At 39.0% G+C, this 23,563-nt stretch overlaps 1 protein-coding gene across 10 annotated transcripts in view; it reads left to right on the top strand.

Moving 5' to 3' along the window:
• ablim2 (actin binding LIM protein family, member 2) overlaps positions 1 to 23,563 on the top strand; it is a 145,017-nt gene that overhangs the window by 93,275 nt on the left and 28,179 nt on the right. For 3 of the 10 annotated variants that reach the window (XM_041779471.1, XM_041779474.1, XM_041779470.1), the window contains exons 6-14: positions 1,409 to 1,502; positions 12,366 to 12,453; positions 13,079 to 13,137; positions 13,421 to 13,462; positions 15,317 to 15,394; positions 15,479 to 15,622; positions 18,697 to 18,729; positions 20,663 to 20,780; positions 21,633 to 21,920. In XM_041779471.1, coding sequence (XP_041635405.1) covers positions 1,409 to 1,502; positions 12,366 to 12,453; positions 13,079 to 13,137; positions 13,421 to 13,462; positions 15,317 to 15,394; positions 15,479 to 15,622; positions 18,697 to 18,729; positions 20,663 to 20,780; positions 21,633 to 21,920 — 944 coding nt within the window. The remainder of the gene's footprint in view (positions 1 to 1,408; positions 1,503 to 12,365; positions 12,454 to 13,078; positions 13,138 to 13,420; positions 13,463 to 15,316; positions 15,395 to 15,478; positions 15,623 to 18,696; positions 18,730 to 20,662; positions 20,781 to 21,632; positions 21,921 to 23,563) is intronic. The other 7 variants (XM_041779479.1, XM_041779476.1, XM_041779473.1 and 4 more) reach the window with 6 other exon arrangements.

The following is a 23,563-nucleotide window of genomic DNA, read 5'->3' as shown; positions in this document are numbered from 1 at the left end:
TTTTTTAACACTTAAACTGGCATTTGAAGGGTTACATTTCCTAAAATTACTTGATATTTGATATTAATGATCAGGTCAGATCTTGGTTTTGAAATTATTGCAAGAAGTGGGAAATTTGTTTCAATATGTAGTATTTTCATTGTTATTTCATGTATAGCTTCCATGTTTGGCCACTTTGACCCTGAGTATTACTTTTATTTTAATTTAAAAATTAAAAAGGATAGAAATCAAAGTTGTTGCTCATTATTAACATATTCAAGGCTGTGATAATCCTCTTAAAAAGACTAAATTTGCATGTAGTATTAAAAAAAAAAGTGTTTTTTACATAACTGATATCAACAGTCTTTTTACACTTCATTTAAAGGGTTAAATTCCCTGAAAATTCCCAAAATATTATTTATGATCAGGGCGGATCCTAATTTTTTTATTTAAATCAAAAGAAGTTGAGAAAAATCTGTATTATTTTCAGTGTTATTTATGTATATTGTCATTTTTGGTCATGATCAGTTTGAGTGTAACTATTTATTTAACACCCTGTGAGGGTTAAAATGAAGAGGTTCCAGTTTTACTGTCTGACATCTGAAATTACTGGAGGCATGCAACAGTAGACCTCTCTCTCTCCTCACTTTTTTTTTTATACATGCTTGCAATAGGTTGCTTGCAGTCATGTGATCTTGGTGACATGCAAATCTCAAATTACGGTGGTTAGATATCAGTGGGAACAGGAAAGTTTGGTTGTTAAACCTCTGACCTGCATGCTGCAGTTATCATCAGAACATTTCTACATTACCTGGATGTGATCCCTGCACTTAACAAAAAATAGGGAATTTCACACGAGTTGACCAGTTTACCCAGCGTGGAGGTAATAAATATCACATATTACTCAGTCCTGCAGACCTGCTGCATGTCTAGCTGATGAAAAGCCAAATTTGTACCAAATGAAGCACCAACTGGGAGACTTTAACTTTGATTTCTGTCGCTGTTTTTCTGCAAGCTTTTCAAACGTCTTACCTGAATGTGTCACAACTTTTAAGACTCAAAATTAGCTTAAGATTGTTTTTCTTTTCCCCTTGATTTGACCCATACTTACAAAATTTGCCATTTTAATAGCACTTCTCTCTGCAAAAGTTAAACTTCAGCTGCCATGAATACACAGTACCTAGGCGATCCACCTGAGTTTCATTCTTGTGCAGGTAATATTGTGCATTTTAACCCTTAAATATCAGAATTGTGCAATATTCATGCAAAAAGGTCAAGATGCACACCAAATGCTGTGATAACATCCTATTTCCTGCTAGTTTCTTTTTTGTGGCCTTCAGTATAATCAGGAACATTAATCTTATTACCCTGTACTCTGTAAGAATTCTGCTTCTTTATTATGCTAACTCATCCTTTTTGGCCCTATCAGGGATGGGATCCCCTACTGTGAGATGGACTACCACGCCATGTTCGGCATCCAGTGTGAGAGCTGCAAGAAGTACATCACTGGAAAAGTCCTGGAGGTAGTACCACTGTTCTGTTGTAAAACTAAGCTGTTAGACCTGAAAATTCACCTAATTTCCTCCATAAAAGCTATGTTACATCTTATACCTGGTCAGTGCAGAAAAACGAAGGTTCCCAGCAGCTTTTACATGTGTATGAACAACTTTTAAGCCAGCTGCTTTTTACGGATAACTTTTCCACTTCGACATCATCAGAACCAAAATGAGAGCTCTGAGATTACTCCCTCTAAAGCCTGCTGAGCGCCGTCCTCAGAGACTAACCAGGCAGCCAGGATCTTTCCGGATATTCAGCACAATCTCTCTCTCCAGGCTGTGGGCTAATGGCTTTGACCTCACTATCTACCGAACGCTCACATGTTACCGCTCCTCCTTCCCTTCACTCCTCTCGCCCTCAGGAAGGGTGAAGGTTCTTTGTTAGTCAGTCTCAGGTACCTCAAACAACGCTACACAGCCTCCTGTTCTCCACATTACTAACAATGGTTTCTGACGTTTTACTCTGCTTTAAACACGTCAGGAGATATGGGTTGTAAAGCACGTCATCCTCTATTGTAGTTTGTGTGTTACATGATTCAGTCTCTGTGCTTATTTCCACTAATGATGAAGACATGCAGAGGAAAGAGCTTCACATTAAATGGCTTCAAATAACTCAAGTAGGAAGTAAAGAGTAGAGAAGAAAACATTTTTTTCCATATTTAATCACCCAACAGGACAAAATGTGAGCCAACTAACTGCAAAATAAGACTAGAAAAGAACCTTTGACAGGCCAAGTTACATGTTAACATAGGAGCCCTTCTTTGATATCACCTTCACAATTCTTGCATCCGTTGAACTTCTTTGCAAGATGTCAGAATATCCTCCCAGAGCTGCTGTTTTGATGTGAACTGCCTCCCACCCTCATAGATCTTTAGCTTGAGGATGCTCCAAGGGTTCTGTACAGGGTTGAGGTCAGGGGAGGATGGGGGCACACCATGAGTTTCTCTCCTTTTATGCCCATAGCAGCCAATGACACAGAGCTATTCTTTGCAGCATCAGATGGTACATTGTCATGCTTGAAGATAAGTTTTCTACAGAAGGCATGGTTCTTCTTTTTGTACCATCGAAGAAGAGAAGACCTGTTTATTATTGCAAAAGGAAAAAAAATTTAAGTTAGGGTTTGCCATGATTTTAGTTCTATCTAATCTAATCTTAACAGCCTCAGAGCAGACAAAGCCTCCCACCCCCCCGAGATCTCTGGTGGCCCCCCCTAGGAAGTCCCGGACCCCAGGTTAGGAACCAATGCTGTAGTGGTGCGATATTCAAAGTCTTGCAGTTTTAAGCTGAGGAGATTTTTTTCTAATTTTTTCTCTACGCTTTCTTTACGTGTGAGATGCTCTGCCTCTCTCAAATGCTCCTTTTATATATTTCACATTTTTCACAGCCCCTTTACTTCTTTTAAAATATCAAATCTGATGCATCTCAATTAGGGTCCTTTACACCTTTGATTCTTGGGTCTTAAATGTAATGTCAAAAATCGAAATTGTGACCAAACGTGAAACTTCTGGGAAAAAAAAAAAAAAATAATCACATAATGAGTCAAAATTATGAGAAAGTTATGACTATGTGAAGGGAAAATTATGACAAAAGTTGAAATGCTTTTCTTAGTCATAATTATGAGATAGACAGTTGAAATTATAACATAGTTAATTAAAATTGAGGGACAGAAAGTCAAAATCTTGGAATGAATAGTCAAATTATGACTTCAAAAGTTGTAACCATGATCAGCAGAGTGAAAATAATGTCCAGAAAAGCTAGAATCATGAGTTAAAAAAGCCTAAATTTTGCCATTAAAGCTCTAAGTTATGACAGTTAAAGTGAATTTTTTAAATAAAAAGTCAGTATTAAAGAAGTCTGGCTTTTGTTTTTACATCATGTTTATTCCTTCCTGCTGAGGCTGGAGGATCTGCACTATATTTGGGAAATGATACCACTCTGAATCAAGGATGAACTTTTAGACTTTGGAGGCAGTACGTCAGGGTAGTTATGCTTCATGACCATCCTGTACTTGTGATAGCATGATGTCAGTGTCCTTTCAGGGATTTTCTTCAAACTTTGCACAAATATCCACTCTGACACAAGGATGAACTGCTGACTCATAGGGCTCATGGAGCTAAACCTGTAACATTTCCAGGTCTGATTTGTCAAAAATATCTTCCCTGCAGAGGAATCAGCACAACGAGAACAGAGAGCAGCTCAGTGACATGTCTGCAGCAGACACAGGTAGAGCGGAGGAATGTGGATTTAGTGAAGCAGTGTGTTGTTCTGCAGCGATGGAGGGATGGGACACAGGATACTCTCCTAGGGCGCAGAGAGGAAGAGAGCTTTTAGAAACGGGGTCTTGGAAGCCACCGCCGTGACCTCAGAACAACAGAGCAGCATTATTAAGACTCCCAACAATCCCTCTCTCTCACTTTCTCTCTTTTCTTTCATCACATGACGGCGCTCACATTCCCCCCTCTCATAAACACCTATCAGGTATCCTGTGAGGACAGCGACAGGGTAGGGAGCATGTTTTGCTACTTAATCAGGTTATCAGGTTGATTATTTAGTGGTGTAGTCTAAGGAGTTGGTGGAGCAGCACTAAAAGCACCTGTACCTGTGAAGTTGGTGTTTGAGTCAGCAGGGAGGGGCAGAGCTGTCTTATGTTTGTTTGCTTTAGGCCAGTTTTTCTGCTCTTATTTCATTACCTCATTTCTGACAACATGGGAAAAGCAGTCACGACCAGGGGTTAGTTAAAGGGCAGTTCAGGTATTTTTTTTAACTCAGGGCCTGTTTTTACCCTTTTTGACAAATAAAGACAACACTTTTAGAGTTTACTCAGGTACATAGCTTCAGCCTGCAGCCATGAAAGTGCAATAAAAACTAAAATGTTATCACCAGGGGGCAAATACGTCTGTTTAAGGAACATCCACTAAATTATGTGTTCTGCTTAAGGGCTGAAATGTCATTTAAAGAGTCCAACACTACAGCATGAGAACAGATAAACCCGGCAGGAGTGTCTGGTCTACCTTTACCTTAATCCACTGATTTCTGGGTTTGAAAACTTCTGGTTTAAGGCATAAAAGTGCACGATTGTTAAACAACTACGATCAGAAATAACTTGCCCAATTTGTACAGAACAAGTTTTTTATGTTTTTTAATCTTTGAGTGTTCATCAGGCGCATTTAAAGAGATACTTATTTTAAAACATGTGGACTGTGAGCTGAATTCATATAGCTGCAGCTTATTAAAATAGCCTTTTAATATGGGCTTTTATATGGCAATTAAAACCGCAATTCCAAAAAAGGTGGGGTGCAGTGTAAAATATAAATACAAACAGAAGTCAATGATTCCCCTCTTGTTTTAGCAGCAGTTCAAAACATCTGGGAAGTGAGGAGACCAGTCCCTGAAGTTTTTGGAGAGGAATTTTGTCCCATTCTTGTCTGATGTAGGATTCTAGCTGGGCTTTCTTTGCTGGAATTTTTCTTCATCTGATGCTCCAAATGTTTTTTATCGGTCAAAGGTCTGGACTGCAGGCGGGCCAGTTCAAGCTGTTGTGATGGATGTGGTATGTGGTTTAGCGTCATCTTGCTGAAATAGTCAAGGCCTTCCCTGAAAGACATGTTGTCTGGATGGGAGCATATGTTGCTTTGAGGTCTCTATCTACTTTTCAGCATTGATAGTGTCTTTCCAGATGTGTAAGCTGCCCACACCATAGGCACTAATGCAACCACATACCATCAGAGATGGATGATTTTGAACTGTGCCAGGATGACAAGCTGGATGATCCTTCTCCTCTTTAGTCCATAGGATATGGTATCCACAGTTTTCATAAAGAATTTCAGATTTTAATTCATTTGACCACAGAACAGTTTTCCATTTTTCCTCAGCTCATTTTAAAATGAGCTTTGGCCCAGAGAGGACAGCTGTGTTTGTTCACATATGGCTTCTTCTTTGCAGGATTTAACAGTCATTTGTGGATGATGTGTTAAACTGTGTTGACGGACAGTGATTTCTGGAAGTGTTCCTGAGCCCATGCAGTGCCTCTTTTTAATGCAGTGGCCCCTGAGTGCCTGAAGATCAAGAGCATGCAATAATGACCTTTGTCCTTGCCCTTTGCTAACAGAAATTTCTCCAGGGTCTCTAAATCTTTTTTAAATTTTATGTTCTTTAGATGGTGGGATATTCAAAGTAGGGATCCGTGATATTACTGGTCTGATGTCGGTATTGGCAGATATCAACATTTCTTCTGATATTTACATCCTTTATATTTTGTCTGTGCATTCCAGTATATATCGACTGTAAATTTTGTCCATATATACCAATAGATTAGTGGAGTTATAGGCTGAACCTACAGGCCTATGTCAGTTGAGGTCTTTTTCTTTAAATTTCAAAGTGTTTTTTAAGGACTAAAGTTTGTTTTCTTGGTCATCCATAAATCTTTAAGTGTGTCCAAAAGGACTGAAATTTCTTGTCCGAAAAACATATTTAGATATCGGTATTGATCTTGGTATCGGCTAAAATGAATCTGTAAATATCAGCATATCAGATATTGGCAAAAATCCAATGTCATGCATCCCTAATTCAAAGTCTTTGCAATTTTTCTGAAATTGTTCCACAGTTTTTAATCACAGTTTTTCACAGATTGGTCAATCTCTGCCCATCTTTACTTCTGAGAGACTCTTCTCTTAAATACTCATTTTATACCCAGTCATGTTTCAAACATGTTGCTAGATCACCTAATTAGTTGCAAAATGCTCCTCCAGCTGTTTTTCATCAGTATCATTTCCTTTTCCAGCCGTTTGGTGCCCCGTTCCTACTTTCTTGAGATGTTTTGCTGCCATCAAATTCAAAATGAGTTCATGTTTTCGTGAAATAGTAAAATGATGAAACGTGTTTCAACATGTGCTGTGTTGTTTATGTTCTATTGTCGATAAAATGTGGGTTTAGGAGATGAGAAAAACATTGCATTATGTTTTTATTTTACCCTGCGCCCCATCTTTTTTGAAACTGGGGTTGTAGAAAACTGAGGATATCTAAAATAGGAGTCAGGATTTAAATTACTTAATCTCACATTCGTTGTGGTCTGATATGAGATATTATATTGCCTGGCCATTAATAAAAACATTAAAATAAACTTCCCACAGTGTAAATCCTCAGAGAGATTATGACATGCTCTATAAATAACAACCATGCGCTTCGGCATCCTTTTCATTATTAAATCAAATGCTCATAGAGCTGTCACAGTGTATTAGTGAAGAGCCATTTGGAGCCTCTCCACCTGCGCATAGCTGCACTTTGAAACAGCGACAGAGACACCGAGCGATTAAAATGTCATGACATTTGGTCCAGATCAAAGCGGCGGCTGTGTGGGGACGCATCGAGTCAATAACGGGAGCTGGCAGCGGGTGGAGGAGGTTGAAATGAGACGCGGGCCTTTTATTTATCAGTCTTCACAGAAATCAGCTGTCAAACAGTAGAAGTAGGCGTGTTTGTTGTTACACCGTTTCAGTCTTAGATGCTCTGGAGAAAGTTTGTTTGTAATCATCTCATGTTAGAGCTGCAGGTCAGCCTCGGTGCACGTCTCTGTGTGTCCACCAGATTTTATTCCAATCTTCTTGATGTATCGCCCCCCTCCTATGGCTCGTTCTTGCAATTTAGAGATGAGGGTATGATTGGGGACATCAGAGGATAATATGAAGAAAGCAGATGGTCTGCTGGAGGTAGAATAAGCCTGGCTGCTCTTTGCAATCTCACACAACTCAACGATCTTTGTGTCTCTTCGCTATGTCTGATTTAAAAACTCTGCAGGAGTCTCGACCCCAAACCTCAACCAGCAACAGCTCTGTTCCAAAATAAACCATCCAATCATCAGCGTACAGTCCAAGCCCTCCTCTTCCCCAACTTATCGCCCCTACAGGACATTGAATATGATAATTTTCCCTCATGCAGCCTCTGTTTCTGACAAAGGAAGGATTTGATTGTGGTGCTATCTCCTTTCCGGACCTCTCAAGCTTTCCATGCTTGAATTTCAATCCAGTCCCGGTCTTTTATCTTTTGGCCTCCGTGTTTCTAAGTCAGCTTCCTTTTTCTCTGTGGTTTTATCTCTTCAGACCTTTTTGGCACGGTCTAAATAACTACCAGTTGAAGGAACCTTACTTTCTTTTTCTCTTGATAATACCTGGAGCCAGAGTCTTCCTGCTCATGTTTGGTCAGCTCCACATGTCTCAGGCTGCTTTCTCTCTCCTCCACGTCTATGGCTGATTCTGTCCAGAGCAAAAGCAAGCAGGCCTGTGGTACAACCCTTTCTTCTTGGAGGGTTTAGGTGCAGGTTTTGTTGTAAACTTTGGATTCAATATGTAGGCCTTGACCTTCAAAATCGGGCCAGTTCACCCTCAAGTGCAAGTGGAGGTTTGTGCCAAATAATACAGAACTGCTTTAGTGCTTTCTTGAAATAGTGCTTACATGATTAGAGGTCACAATGGCCTTTGACCCCCAGATTTATAACCATTCATCCTTGAGTCACAGTGAATTATTATAAACAAATCATCAGCCTTTGCTATCACTGACAGAAAAGTCAAAAGTTAAAAGATAATTCACAGAAAGTCAAACCTCATAGTTATGACTGTCTAACTAACAATGATGTCTTTTCTTATTATTTTTAATTTTCATCCTAAAACTTCAACTTTAAGTCATGATTTCTGTTTCATATCTCATAAATAGAAATAAAATAACTTCTACGATCATAGTAATGACTTTTACTCTCATAATTTTTTTTCTCAAATAAATTTCATCTTTAGTTGTTGTTTTGACCTTTCATTCCATACTTTCTCCAATGTCTTCCATAATTTCAATTTCTTTATCAAAGTTAGGACTAATCCCATATTTCCAACCTTATCCATCATAGTAATGGCTGTTTGTGTCATATTTTAGTGCTTTTGAAGTCATAATTTGATTTTAAATCAATCACTTTGATTCCTTTTGTCATAATTCAGATGTGACTCTTTATGAAATTGGTCTTTTTATACCATAGTTTTACTTTTTATGCAATAATTTTGATTTTTTATATCATGAGCTGCGACTTTAAATCCCATAATTATTATTTTATAACAATCAAAATTTTGACTGTTTTCATCTTAATTTTGACTTTTAGTTGCACAATGCAGACGTTTAATCTAATCATTTTGACTTTTTGTTTTATCCTGTCCTTAAATCATGACTTTGTCATCAGGTATTTGTCTAACTTCATATTTATGACTTTTAATGTCATAATCTTGACATTTCAACTCTTACTGTTTTAATTTCGACTCTAAATTCCTTAATTTCAACACTTTCAACACACCTTTTTTTCTGACTCCTTATGTCATATTATTTATGTTAAGTCATAATCCCTCAGTTTTGTGTTTTCATCATAAATCCGACTTTGTTTTCAATGGGTTGACTTTTCAGTCTTTAATCCCATAATTTTGACTATTTGGCTTAAAATATTAACTTCCAATCCCACAATTATGACTTTTTATTCATGATGTTGGCTCTTTATGTCTAAATTTTGATTTATAATCTCATGATATGGTCTCCTTCATAAAAATTTTGGCCAGCTGTGAATAATATTAAATTTTTTAATCATATAATACCATGGTGTTTAGTCTTCCTGTATCTATCAATATTATAATTTAGACTTTTAATGCTACAGTGTAGCATTTTATGTCATAGATGGATTTCTTCCCCCTTAATTTCAAGATTCTATGTCATAATTTTGGTTTTTAATGCCATAATTTGACCCATTATGTCCTAATTTTACCTTTATTTACACTTCTTATCTCATAATTCTCACCTTATGTGGATTTTTTTATGTCTTATTTTTGGCTTTTTATCTTAGACTTTTGAGTTTTGTCATAATTTTGTCTTTTCATCTCAGAATATTGACTTTTTATTTCAGAACTTTGATTTTTTTAATCCCATAATTTTGACTGTTTGTCATGACCTTGACCTTTTATGTCATGATTATGACTTAATATTATGACAATTATTTATCATCAGTGCTTTGCTAATGAATATATCCCTTTTATATCTGGCAGTGATGGGTTTCCATAGGTATGAGTCTTTGCCATGGTGTCTTAATGTTCTGCCAGTCTGAGGCATCTTAGCTTCTTTCCTCCTTATGATTCTTGGACTGATATTCTTCCTGCTCATGTTTGCTCGGTTTCTGGGGTTATTTTCTCTTTTCTCCATCTGCTGTTGGTTCTGAAACTAAGCAGGGCGTTCAAGTAAAAACAGGGTGTTGACGTCCTGTTTGCTGGTACGCTTCCACTTCGACATGACGCAGCACAGTGTGGATACCTCGGAGGAGCTGAGCGTAATCAGACCGCTGTTGAAGCAAGATGGGCTGCCTTTGGGAGGCAGAGATCAGCAGACGCCAGATGGCTGTTTTGCAAGGGGAGAAAACTTCATGGCAGAAAGAATCCATCTTGATTAGTTTTATTGAGTCCATAAATCATACGTGCTCTGAAACCAGTGGAACTGCCAGCAAAGTGACATAATTCAGCCGGATTCCAGCGATGCTTTTGGTTGTCAAAACACAGTAAGAGACAAAATAAAGAGACTGTGTTAGTAAAATCCCCTCAGTGCAGGAGGAGTGGGATCTGATTACTAAACAGAATGAGCGGCTTGTTATAAAGTAAGCAGAAAGTTTGGATATAAGGTTTGCTGTTTTTGCCACCAAGGCCTTTAACAGCAAACTACTGTGATCAGAGGCAACAGTGAAGCTGACTCTATAACATATAAGCTCCTAGCCATGCAGCCGCCATGCTCAAACATTTTTGATTTTAAAAGGGTCGCTCTGGAGAGTTCACTGACTGTGGTGGATGCCACCTTTGCAACAAGACGGTGGAAGTGGAAGTGTTTAGGAACAACAGCAACTCAGCCACAAAGTAGAAGACCGTGTAAACCCTCATCACTTCCAAAAAATTGGACTAATTTGCTCCATTCATTAAGAACATTTATAGCCACTTTATTCTGTTTGAGTTTATTCTTCTTTAATACTTCATCTGTTTTTTACTTTGTAACTTTTCTTTGCTTTTAAAGATTCTGAATTACTTAAAATCTGTGAGTCAAGATTATTGGAGTGCCTTTAATGCAGTGCTGTCAGCAGGGTCTCTTCCTCTACACAAGTGCTCCATCTTGTGGTGAAATAATGAAGCACAGTGTCGTCTGTGTTGTCCTTTGTATCTGGTGGCTCTTTAATCATGTAACAGTAATTGGACTGAATTGCTGTTAGCTCAGCGACACTTCGGGGACTTGTTGTTGGTGCTGCTACAGCATTTTAACAAGCTCATCATGATTTTTAAAATGAGCCTTCAGACAATCAGAGATGAGTTATTTTAGTGTTTGTGTCATTTTATAGTTGGAGTATTGAGGGTAATGGCAAAATAATGCTGATTTCCCTTTACTGTAATGAACTCTGAGTGATGAGAATAAACATTAGAGGACATTTATCTTCTCTTTATGTGTTAAGGAACTCAGCTGGAAACTATTAGCAGTGTTTGAGTCTTCCTCTACTATCCTTTTTGACACCCCCCTTGGATGTTTTACCCTTTAATTGATTTTATAAATAAATTGCGGTCAATATAATGTCTTTTTTGACATAAAACCTCTTTAATGTCAAAGTGAAAACAGATTTTTACCCATTAATGTCAATTAAATAAAAATATATATTATGTAAAACAAGCGACTGCATGAATATTCACCCCATTCAAGTCAGTACCCAGTCAGGCTTTAACAGTCCTTTTTAAGTCCAGCCACAAATTCTCTATTGAATTAAGGTCTGCGCTTTGACTCAGCCACTCCAGATTATGCATCTTGTTGTCTTTAGATTATTCCTGTGTAGCTTTCTCTCTATGCTTCAGCTCATTGTCTTGCTGAAAATAAATCTTCTCCCAAGCCATGATTGTCTTGCAGACTGAATAAGATTGTTCTCCAGTGTTCTATATTTTCCCACATTCATTTTACCCTCTACCTTTACGAGCCTTCCAGGGCCGGCTGCTGAGAAGCATCCCCCACAGCATGATGCTGCCACCACTGTGCTTCACAGTGGGGATGGTGTATCTGTGGTGATGTGCAGTGTTTGGTGTCTTGTCTGGTGGCCTAAAAGCTCCAGGTCTCTCTCTCTAGTTTCCTTCATGCATGCTTACTCAGTTTGTCAGGACGTCCTGATCTAGGCAGATTTACACACGTGCCATATTCCTTCTTTTTCTTAATGATGGACTTTTCTGGGGATGTTCAGAGCCTTGGATTTTTTTTGTCTCCATTCCCTGACTTATACTTACCTTTTCTCTGAATTGCTTAAAGTGTTCTTTTGTCTTTGTGGTGTAATGGTAGTCAGGAATACTGGTTAACCAGTGACTGGACCTTTCAGACACAGGTGTCTTTATACAACAATCACATCAGCTGTGAGACTACTAGCACCAATTGCCTGGACCTCTGTTGAAAGGGGGTGAATATTTATGCAGCCACTTATTTTACATTACATATCTTTGTTAAACTGATATAACTTTGTAGAAACTTTGACATTAAAGAGATGGTTTTTTTTGGTTTTTGTCAAAAAAGCAAAATCATATTGACTGTGCTTGATTTATAAAATCAATAAAAGGGTAAAATATTCATTGAGATGAACACTTTTCATGTGTTGTAGAGGTTTATTTCATTATCAAGCTTGCACTGGTTGCAAATTATGTCTGTTTACTATGCCATCATTCCTCCTTAGTAGTGAATGCCTTGAATGCTCCATGAAACAGAAAAACACACAATTGTTGCTACATTATTGACTAAATTGTGTTTATTGCTTCACAGGCTGGAGAGAAGCACTACCACCCGACATGTGCCCGCTGTGCCCGCTGTGAGCAGATGTTTGCAGAGGGAGAAGAAATGTACCTGCAAGGTAAAAGCAGCATCTTTAAAACCTTTAACAAATATCTCGCAGTGATGATGCTTTAATGCACCTGCAGATTTCAGGGATGGAACTGCAGCTGTTTCTCTCTCACTGTGACGCAACATTTATAAAAAACACATGATTTTCTATTGTTAGACTTGAAGAAGCACCAAAGATAAAAGGCTTCATCTCTGAACTCTTTTATCCCTCTGTTTCGATGCCATTGTCACGTCATGCCATATAATAAACCCGATGCACTGTGGATCTTTTGGCTCCTAATGAACTGGTTGTGCAGCTCAGTGAATGAATCATGAGCACTGGTGTTTGAGTCATGCCGACACACTCATGGAGGTTTTATTTACTGCTGCAGCAGCACGAACATGAAGTAGTTGCAGCTGCTTCGACTTCTCTTTCACCCTTCTTCAAATATTACTCATCACTTAATTAAGTAGTAAAAATAGCTTTTTTAGATCTTAAGCATCCTTGTCGTTTTGTATTGAGTTTTTATTTCAATCTAACCAAGATGTTTAGTGCATTCAAGGTATGCATTGTCAGCCATAACTCCCAGTAGAGCTGTGATGTTGGGAACAGTCCCTGACCTTTCCTGTTTTTGTTTTTGCCCCTGTGTCATCAGGATCTTCTATCTGGCATCCTCCGTGCAGACAAGCAGCCAAGCAGGAGGAGAAGAGCAAGGTGGGTGGAGAAAAACCTTCAAGTAACAGCTGTATCAAAGCAGATAAGACCCTGGAAGCTATTTTGTCACAACCCCCACAATTAGATCCAAAAATAGCTCACAAAGAGACCCCACAGTGTTTTTGTGACATTCGGGAAGGGCTGATGTATTAATAGGTCTTTTAATCACAACGCTGTAAACAGGCCAAGAGGAAGAAGGTTTGAATTGACTCTTTAGAACTAAAATAGCTATATTGCAGTGTCCACCCCTTCTTAGTCTCCCTCCTCATCATCTCCTTCCCAGAAGCAGGTCCGGATACAGCTCAATGATGTTCCAGAGCAACAGGTCGGTGCCCCCCCCATCCGCAACCCCCCCCTAAACCTCCCCACAACCCTCTGCTGCATGGGTTGATCATTACAGTTGACACCTTGCATTCCAGTTTTTTTGCAGTAGGTTTAGCAGCAACCACGCTTACAAACCTGTAGAGACTTTTGATTGGTCGATAACTGATGATGTGCATTATCAGTTGGTGCATGCACGAGGAAGCTTTGACGAGATGAATGATGTGTTTCAGGATTTATCTGTTAAAGATAACAATCACACAACTTGAACAACAGAGAGAGAGCATAACTGGGTTAATGTGTTCAAACCTGTTCAGACCAAAAGTTTGACAATTTATCACTTGCATGCAACTTGGTTGCAGATTCTGCAGCCTATTAGGAATGGAGGATAATCTTTAGCTAGTGTAATCCTGCAGTGAACTTTTAATACAGCTTAATAACATGTATTTAAATCAAGGGGAAGTCTGTTCTCTGTGTTTAACTTGTGTGCTGTAACAATAACTCTGATTGGTGCTGATAGCCGGTGTTCAATGCTGCTTCACTAATTGCACCGTAGTTCCTCTGTTTGATACAAGATAAGATGTAGCAGCAGTGATAAAGTGGTATTTTTTTCTTTTATGTTGTCAAATTTTAACTCTTCAGTAGACAGAACAAAAGTCAAATAAGACGTAAATGTAAGTAACTGCTTCCTTGTGTGACATCATGGAAAAATCCAAAGAAATCAGCCAAGCTATCAGGAAGAGAATAGTGGACTTCCACAAGTCTGGTTAAACCTTGGGTGCAATTTCCAGATGCCTGAAAGAGCCACGTTCATCTGTTCAAACAATTATACACAAGTAAAAACACCATGGAAATGTCTAGTCATCATACCGCTCAGGACGAAGATGGGTTCTGTGTCCCAGATATGAACTTGCTTTAGTGTGAAATGTGCATATCAACCCAAGAACAAAAGCTGAAGAGCTTGTGAAGATGCTGCTGAAGCTGGTAAGAGAGCGTCACAGAGAAACCAGTCCTGGACCCATGTGGGCTGAAAGGCTATTCAGAGTGAAAGAAGCCATTACAACATAAAAAGCAACATAAAAAAGCCAGATTACAGTTTGCAAATGCACACAGGGACAAAGAGCTTAATTTCTGGAGATATGTCCTGTGGTCTGATGAAACCGAAATTGAACAGTTTGGCCATAATGGCCATGCATTTGGAGGAAAAAGGGGGAAGCATGCAAGCCTGAGAACGCCATCCCAACTGTGAAGTACGGGGGGGTGGCCGCATCATTTTGTGGGGGTGCTTTGCTGAAGGAGGGACTATGTAGAAATATTGAAGCAACATTTCAAAACATCAGCCAGGAAGTTAAAGCATGGGCACAAAAAGGTCTTCCAAATGGACAATGACCCTAAGCATACCATCAAAGTAGTTACAAAGTGGTTGAAGGGCAACAAAGTCAGTGGTTTTAGTGGGCATCACAAAGCCCTGATCTCAGTCCTATAGAGAACTTGTGAGCTGAGCTGAAGAGGCATGTGCAATTAAAGCGTCCTACAAATCTGACTCAGTTACACCAGTTTTGTCAGTAGAAATGGGAAAAAAAATTCCAGCAAACTCTTGTGAGAAGCTTGTGGAAACCCACAATGTTTGACCCAAGTCATACAGTTTGAAGGCAATGCTAGTTCTGTGATTTCCCTTTGGTCCTTTACTACTTACATACATTGGTTATTTTCTAACCTTTTACAGCCAACACAAAAACTCTAAATCTGTGGCTTTTGGGCCAGCTATTGATAAGGAAACCCCTCAGCAGTACACGCTACTACACTGTTGAATAAGTGATCAACTTTGTATTTACTGGCGATTGTGTTTGCACTCCAGGTGACCAGGACTTCATCTGAGAGCATCACTTCCGTCCCGGCCTCAAGCGCCTCTGGCTCCCCCAGCAGAGTCATCTATGTAAGACTGCATCACCTCCTCTCACCACCAGGGAGCAGCAGTTCTCCAGTTAAGTGGTAACTGTTTCATTTTTTCTCTTTCCAGGCCAAACTTGGAGAGGAGATGTTGGATTACAAGGACCTGGCTGCTCTCCCGAAGACCAAGGCCATCTACAACATCGACAGACCCGACATGCTGTCCTACTCTCCGTACGTCAGCTACCCGTCTGAGGAGAGACACTACGGAGAGGTATAACACAGCGACTCTTTGTCTGTCTTTCTCTTTCAACTCAACAAGCTTTTTCACTAAATGTAAAGGCTATACATAGATTTTGTAACGGAAAGAGAGTTAAAAAAATCTTTAAGACAAGACCCTTGTGTCCAAAATGCATGTCAAATTACCTAATTTGTATAAAAAAACAAACTAAGACGCTAACTATTCCCCTTTAACAGCTTTTCTCCACGGTGGAAATGGACCATATGTGAGCGTTGTCTGACCCTTAAATTCCACATGCTCTGTCTGCTCGGCTTTCACTGTAAAATACAACACAATACACAGACTCCTGATTGTAAATCTCATTACCATATCAACATTTTGTCCCATACTGTGGTAGCCAAAGGTCATCAGTTATTCGGAGGCAGAATGTTTGAGGAGCAGAGGCAAAAATAATATAAAGGCACATAAGTAAATATCACAAATAAGTCTTCGTCATAAATAAATGGATTGCAAACATATTCTACCAATGTGAATGTATGTATTTGCTACAACAAGGTAAATATCGATCTCTATTAATCATTTCAATCTTGGAGTTTAATCCAGAGGGCACTTTGTCAAATGTTGCCCATTAAGAGGGCGCAAAAAAAGCACTTTGACAAATTTTGTCCACTTGGTAGGGACCCAAGAGGGAACTTGGTCATGTTTTGTCTGGTTGTAGTAGACCATAAAAGGCACATTGTCAAATATTGCACCCATATGTCCTATTTACAGGGGACTAGTAATACCTAGGGACCTGCTTCTGTTTTTCATCCCATGTGAATTGACCATGTCTGTAGGTTGCTGTGTAAAAATTCAAGGCCAAGTTACCTGTCATATTTCAGCACACACAGAGGTCCACAGGTAATTCTACTCCTGTATGAATAGCATCTAGCAATGGCATCTTGGTAATTTAGGGTGGTAATTATGTTTTTTACAGTGCCTGTGTCTTTTTCTGCTCCTTTTTCAGAACAGGAAAAATAATAAAAGAGGCTTTGCAGGACATTTTTGCAAAGTTTTGACACAGACAGGTTACATCTAGTGCTTTGCTTCCAGTTAATTTCAGCATATGTGTAAAAATGGCTTTATTTGAGTGAATTTATTTATCTAAACTCTGCTTTCCAAATGTGCATGCATACACCACTGCTCTCGTCACACGCACAACTCTTCTGCTCTTCCTCTTACCAGTGCCTGATCTTAGATCAGTTTTAGCCATACATTACATGCATAACACATTTTTGAAATGTGTCACTCCAAAATGAATAGAGCGCAGAATGATGTTCAAAGCATCAACTGCATAAAAACTGTTGAAAGTAAAAGGAGAGGTTCATGTTTATCATGAGGTTAACAGTACTGTATAGGACACATGAAAAAAGCCTCACCTGCAGAACGTGATGTGCCTGACATTGCATTTTTTTAGATTTATTTTGGAAATAAAGATTAATTTTGCTTTTTTATTGCTAGAACCATGTAGCACCCTTATGTTTTCCTTCAGAAATGTCTGTAAATTTGAGTACATCACAGTCATTGCTTATCCCATATGAATGCACCACACTCAACACTGACTTCAGCAGTTGATTCACAAATTATCAGAGGTCTTTAGGTTATGCTTATGTCGTACAAATAGGGCATTAGATGGTACCCTAGAACAGTGGTGCACAACTGGTAGGTCAGGACCCAAAGGTGGGTCTTTGAAATCCTCGGCTGACATTAGTTGCTGAACCCTTTTTACTCAGTTTTGCTGGACAAGGGGTTATTTTGGTTGATTTATTGAGATCTTGACTAAGTATCCTGTTATCTTGGATTGAAATATCTTCAAGAAAGCTGGTTTTCCCTTTAATAATGCATTAATTTTTTGAGGTTTTAAAAATTTACCAAATTTTACGTTGTAAATGCAAAAAAGCCTAAAATGAAATGTTTGAATGCATGTCACCCTGAAGTTTTGGCCTGTCTCTTTGTTCAGTCAGCTGTTTTATTTTCATACTGCAACTTTTTCATTATATCAGCTAAAGAACAAATAAAAATTGGGTTGCAGTTCACATAACAGAAGGGGTGGTAGGTCCTATGGGTGGACCAGTTGAGGACCACTGCCCTAGAAGGCGCAGTGTTGAATGTTGCGCACTTAAAGGGTGCCAAAGGGTCACTTTTTCTTACTTAGCTGAGGTGCAAATCTGCAGAAATGTATTTCAAAATACACATTCTTTCTAGAAAATAGCAACCTTTTAATTTTCTAAAGTACTTACCCATGATAGTAGTTAAACAAAGTCACAGAATAATAGCAAAATGAACAGCAAATCAACCTTGTTACTCTGTGATCTTTCATTTCAAGCTTCTCAGGGCTGCTGTGCATCATTTTAGAAATGTAGCAAAACTGCTAGATGTACAAAACCCTGCGGATACAGAGTATGTGGAATTTTTGGGTCACTTTGTTCCCCTAGACTCGAGATGAAAGCTTTTAATTCTTGTGTGCCCCCATTACTCTTTCAGCTTTTTAAACTTTAATGACTCACTACTTTCAGGACATGAAAGTAACCCAAGAATGTTTTCTTTTTAACCTTATTTGAACATTTGGCACAGCCCCAACAGTATAAAACTTTAGCATTGTGAGTGTGGAAATCACTTTCTGCCCCCATCCAGTTCTTCACAGTGATGTGGCTTCATGTGCAGACAGTCTTTATACTCATTCAAACATAATACAATTTTCTTTACAGAAAATTAGACAAAGAAGAAAATAGATACGCATGAAATTTTAGAAATAGACTTGGAGAAATGTCCTCCAGTTTTGTCGTTTTCACCACGCTATGCCTTCGTCACCGTCCCTTACTGTGACCCAGTCTCAATCATCCATCATCACTGTGTGTGCTCCTCCTTAAAAATCACATCCATTCCTCTGCAGTTCACTCACTGTCCCATTGGTGTGAATGTGATTTTAGCGTTTGCACTCATCTGTCAGGACCGTCCTGACTCAGACATTTAGTAATCCCTCTCATTGTGGGATGGTAAACTCATATACGCTTTCATATGAGTTCCTTGGTCCTACTCATGAGCTCTCTCCCCCTCTTCAATTGCAGTCCCCCCAGCTGCTTTCTCCTACTCCTACTGAGGTAATGTGATGCATGATGTGTCACAGTGGATTTCAAACACCCTCCATCTGTGCTTTGCTGTGCGTGGTTTTGTGTTGATGTGGTACAGAGGAGTTTTGCCAGTGTACTTACATAGAGTGGTGTGATGTTAAAAGGTGGAGTTTGTGATTTCAATCCAGTTAAGTTTAAATCAAGTCATAAGATATTCAGTATAGTTTACTAGCTCAGTGATTCTGCTGTTTTTGTATAATATGCCTCCTCCTTTTTCAGCCATGTTCCCCTGGCGAGTAGAGAATATATTAACGTACATAATGATAGTCAAAATAGAGCTCAACAGTGAGTGTTGTGCAGTGATTTTTCTGCAGGACTGGTTCTAAAATTATGGGCTATTTGATATAGGGCTGCCCAGCAGCGTTAATTTTGGCAGCTATTTTTAATCTTATTCTTAGTTTTAGTTTAGTTAGTTTTTTTTTTTTTACGAGTTTTTTAGTTTAGTTTTAAATGAAATGTATTTTAGTTTTAGTCACATTTTAGTCATTTCTATCCTTTTCAGTTTTAGTCCAGTTTTAGTCGACGAAAACTTAAAACATTTTAGTCCATATAAAGTCCTCACATTTTAGTCTTTACTTTTAGTCCAAGCATTTTTTTTGTCTTGCCTAAATCTGGTACCAAATCATGCTACTGTGTTCTATGTACTCTGCCAAACCTGGGGTCCCTGCTTTCTACAGCTGAGAGGCCGACTAGCTACTGATGCATTGTTTTTTGACAGATTTACCCACAGTGGAGAAATATCACAAGTTTTCAATGTCTGATGAAAACTAAATTACATTTTAGACAAGTTTTAGTCATCTTGACAAAAACTAAACCTAGTTTTTGTCAGTTTTAGTTATCACAGATCCATTTTTGTTAGTCTTAGTCTGGTTTTTGCCATGGAAAAAAGGCTGTCGACAAACATTTTTAGTCATAGTGTTGGTCGACGAAATTAACACTTCTGCCCAGAATAATAAATAACTTATTTTATTTCCATTTTTCTGACTATCAGAGTCTGAAAGATGTTTTAAATGTTATAAATGACCACTTTATCTTCAGTCATGTGATACCCAGAAATTATGCCTACAAGCCACATAAAATAAGTAAATAACAAATGTCATTGAAGAGCTTTTGTGTAAAGGGGACTAAAAGGATTTTATTAAAAAAAAAAAATCATACAAATGTGTCTTCAACAGGAACATAAGTAAATCTACCTTGGCTTGTTTTTGGACTTTATGGCTAATGAGTAAATCTCCTATGGATAAGATCGAGGAATTTTTAGTTCCAGAACCACATTTTTAGCTCTATCGCCCCAACAGCAATCTTAGAACTGAAAAATATTTTATAATGTACTGGCTTTCTGCAACTACTGGCCATTTTCCCCCGGCAAAAGACAAAAAGAAACATTCTGCAAATTCAGAAGCAGACTCCAAAACAGACACCAGACAAAAAAGCAACAATTCAAAGACAATACAGCAATTAAGAATATATATAATTCAGCAAACATGCTGGACAGTCTTAAATCCTTAGAGGCCTTGAAACTTCTGATATCATGACTGGATTTGCAGTCATATTTGTTTCCACAGTTTATGTTTTTGACTATGCAAATTAAGAGCATTTGCAGCACATTTGCATAGTTGGTTTTGTTTTAAAACTGTCTCCTGCTCAGTGTAAGGAATTATGCATGACTCATTTATCAAACTGAACTTCCAAAAGCAATCATGAATACCCCCAGCGTGCCCCAAGGGTTTATACTCCCCACTTTGAGAATCGCTGTGCTGACTGTCCTAATACGATTGATAAAAAAATCAGAGATAAAAGCCCACTCACACTCCTGTTCATGCTGTGATCATGGTGGTAACTAATATTTGTAACTCAATAGAAAATTAACTTTGGTTTTTTCTGTCTGTGTTTGTAAATTTAGGGAGATGGAGAGAAGTCGCCCCGTCAGCGGAGGCCCTCCAGTCCAAGCTCCAACAGCTCCGTGGGGGGTTATGGACGTTACACCCCGTCCCGTTCCCCCCAGAATTACAGCCGACCAGGTATCACACTCCTACACACATTTTTACCTATACTTGTTGAAATATTTCTGCTGTTGGTTATGTATTTTCCCATTGTGTGTGGTTCAAGTGTGTCATTTTTTTCTACCATATTTTCTATCCATACACATCTTGTGAGGGCCAACTTTGATTTTATTTTGAAGAAAATCATCGCATATCCAAAATTTCACTCTTTGCAGTGTTTTTGCATTAAGTGCTGCCAATATATGCTCAAAGATCCATAACTTAAACAAATTCATTGCAATGCCAGCAAGAATTAGCACAGTTCCTAGCATTTATGCAATTTGCCACCAAAGTTTGCATGAATGTGCACAAATTAAATGTTTTTGGTCAATCATGGGAATTTCCAACTACTTTTATGGGTCCTGATTCAGGATAATAATGATATAAATGAAACAGAGTGTACAATTTTTCCTAATTTCCCTATTTGTAATGAATCATTGGGCTTGTTTGCATCACAGCACAAGCAGTTTATTATGTTTACAGTCAAATCTTATTATTTTTAGCCTGTAATGGTATTGCATATTATTTTTAAGAGTCCTGATTTAAAAATGGTGATTCTAGTGTTTCTTCAACACAGAAATTATACCACGAAGTGCACATTTGACCATATTACATGGTATTTGGACCTGTTTGCATCACGAGTTTATAACAAGAACAGTTCTTTACCTTTACAGCTGTTTTTGAGTCAGTAATTGGTGCTTTAAACCATATTTTAAATGATCTATACCCTTTGATATTCCCTGGTGAAAAGTCTTATCCATAAGGCTTAAGCTAAAATCAGAATTCAGCCTCTGACTCTACATGTTTCCTGTGATCTGATCGGACATTCAGGAGCAGACGTATACCTCAGTGGTAGAAACAGCAGCCAGGCCCGTGACTCCAATTCCCTCCCTTTGCCTCCAAATATGTTGGGTGCCATTAAGTACCCGTCCACCTGGGCGAGGGACTCCTCATCCCTCCCTCTGTACTACTCTGGAGGGGCTGAAGGAAGCGGCGGTGGTGGTGGTAGTGGCAAGCACTCGCCTCTACCACCAGGTGGCAATGTGAGCTTGTCTTACCAGCTGAACCCCACCACCCTGGCCATGCTGCAGCAGCACAACTACATCCCATACTTCAGAGGTATCAGAGCACGCCGAGGCCGAGAGCCGGTCAAATGCAGAGTATGGACAGCTTGCTGGGATTACTGCTGTTGGGATCTCTAAAAGGAGGGGGTTTCAAAATAGGACGGAAACTGGCAACCCTTGAATTGAAGATTAAGATTCCAAAAGCTGTTTAGGAAAGGTTTTCCTCCCACAGCAAGCTCCTAATGGATCTGTATTTGACCAGGCTGGACGGCCTCAAAGAATGGAGTGCTGTGGTACAACAACTGAACTGACTTCACTCGGCATGGGTTTTGGTTAAACACCAAATTAACCTCAAATTGAGTCTTAAGGTCTCTATCTTCATCATGAGTGCAACGGAAAGAGTATGTTTGACTTCATGTGCTCTGCATTGGGTTTGTTACTACTGTTTGATGAGTCATAAAGGTTTATTTTGTTGATTCTTGAATCAAAGCCATGAAACTGCTAAAGCCATCTACGATACCACACTTCTGAACCCTGAATCCAACATCACAAACCAGTACTGTACACATTTAATGCTACAACCCCTGCAGAAAGGCTCAGGCTGGCTACACAGTAGATGATTTTAGACCTGGTTTAGAGTCCTGTTTGCCCCCTACAACAATCAGAGGGGTGTCTCCAAATCAACTCTTGTCTCAGCTGATTATTCATCTACAGAATTCCAAGTGTGAGGTATTAATGCAATTATTTTGCTGTTCCTGATCAAGTTGGAGCCTCCCTAGTCTTGAATCATAAATCTCACATGTTTGATGTTTATAACTCCAGATGAGGCAGCCTCTGATTAACCTGAGGAGGTTGACTGGATCCAATAAGAAACCAATCAGAGCAACAAAACATATGTGGTGGTAGTTTTGCACCACTACCAAGTAGCAACCTTTACAATAAGAGCTTGACACGCAGATGTTGTCCTGTTAATGCGCAATACTTCAGTGTCTTTGGAGCCAGTTTGTAGACCAAAGTTTTGCTGAAGTTGGTCAGGAGAAGGGCAAAAACATCTTTTCCACTCGGCGTGGCTCTTAGCTCTGATTTTAATTGGTAAATGTTGTTCAAACTCCTGCTATAGCTGCAGCCACGCTAATCTCTTCACTGGCTGTTTCCACTAAAGCCCAGCTCAGACTCTTGACTTTTATCTTTAGCAATGGCACCATGTTTTGCGTGGATATACTGTATTTCCCTTTCATCTGGGAAACCCTCCATAGAAAGCGTTTGAAAGCACAGAAAAAAATCATCAGAAGGTGATTGGATGAACATTCTGTCTGTTAGATTCAATCAAGAGCAACGAGACAAAATGAGGTCGTGTGCCTGCACTTCTCTGGTCGTATCCTGAGCTGAAAGGTGAATGTTGACGTATTTTTTGAAAGGTAGAGCTTCTCAGTGAATAAAATCTATGCTCAGGCAGGTTGGGAGATGTGCAAAACATCGTCTCTGCCAAGACAAGCTCACAGTGTGGCTCGATTGTTTTAATAAGGGACTGTTGTCCAGTTCTGACAAAACAGCTACTGTGGCTAAAACTGAGCTTATCACTCCACTGGCAGCCATTGTAATAAACCCACTCACACTAAAAAAGAAATGCCAAAACAGGACTGCTGCTGCTTCCAGTGAAACTAAACAATAGCTTCCGCTCCATCCTGATTTGTCTGA

The sequence above is a fragment of the Cheilinus undulatus genome, linkage group 22, assembly GCF_018320785.1.
Source record: "Cheilinus undulatus linkage group 22, ASM1832078v1, whole genome shotgun sequence".
Lineage (NCBI taxonomy): Eukaryota > Metazoa > Chordata > Actinopteri > Labriformes > Labridae > Cheilinus > Cheilinus undulatus.
This window is presented reverse-complemented; position numbering and strand designations above follow the sequence as displayed.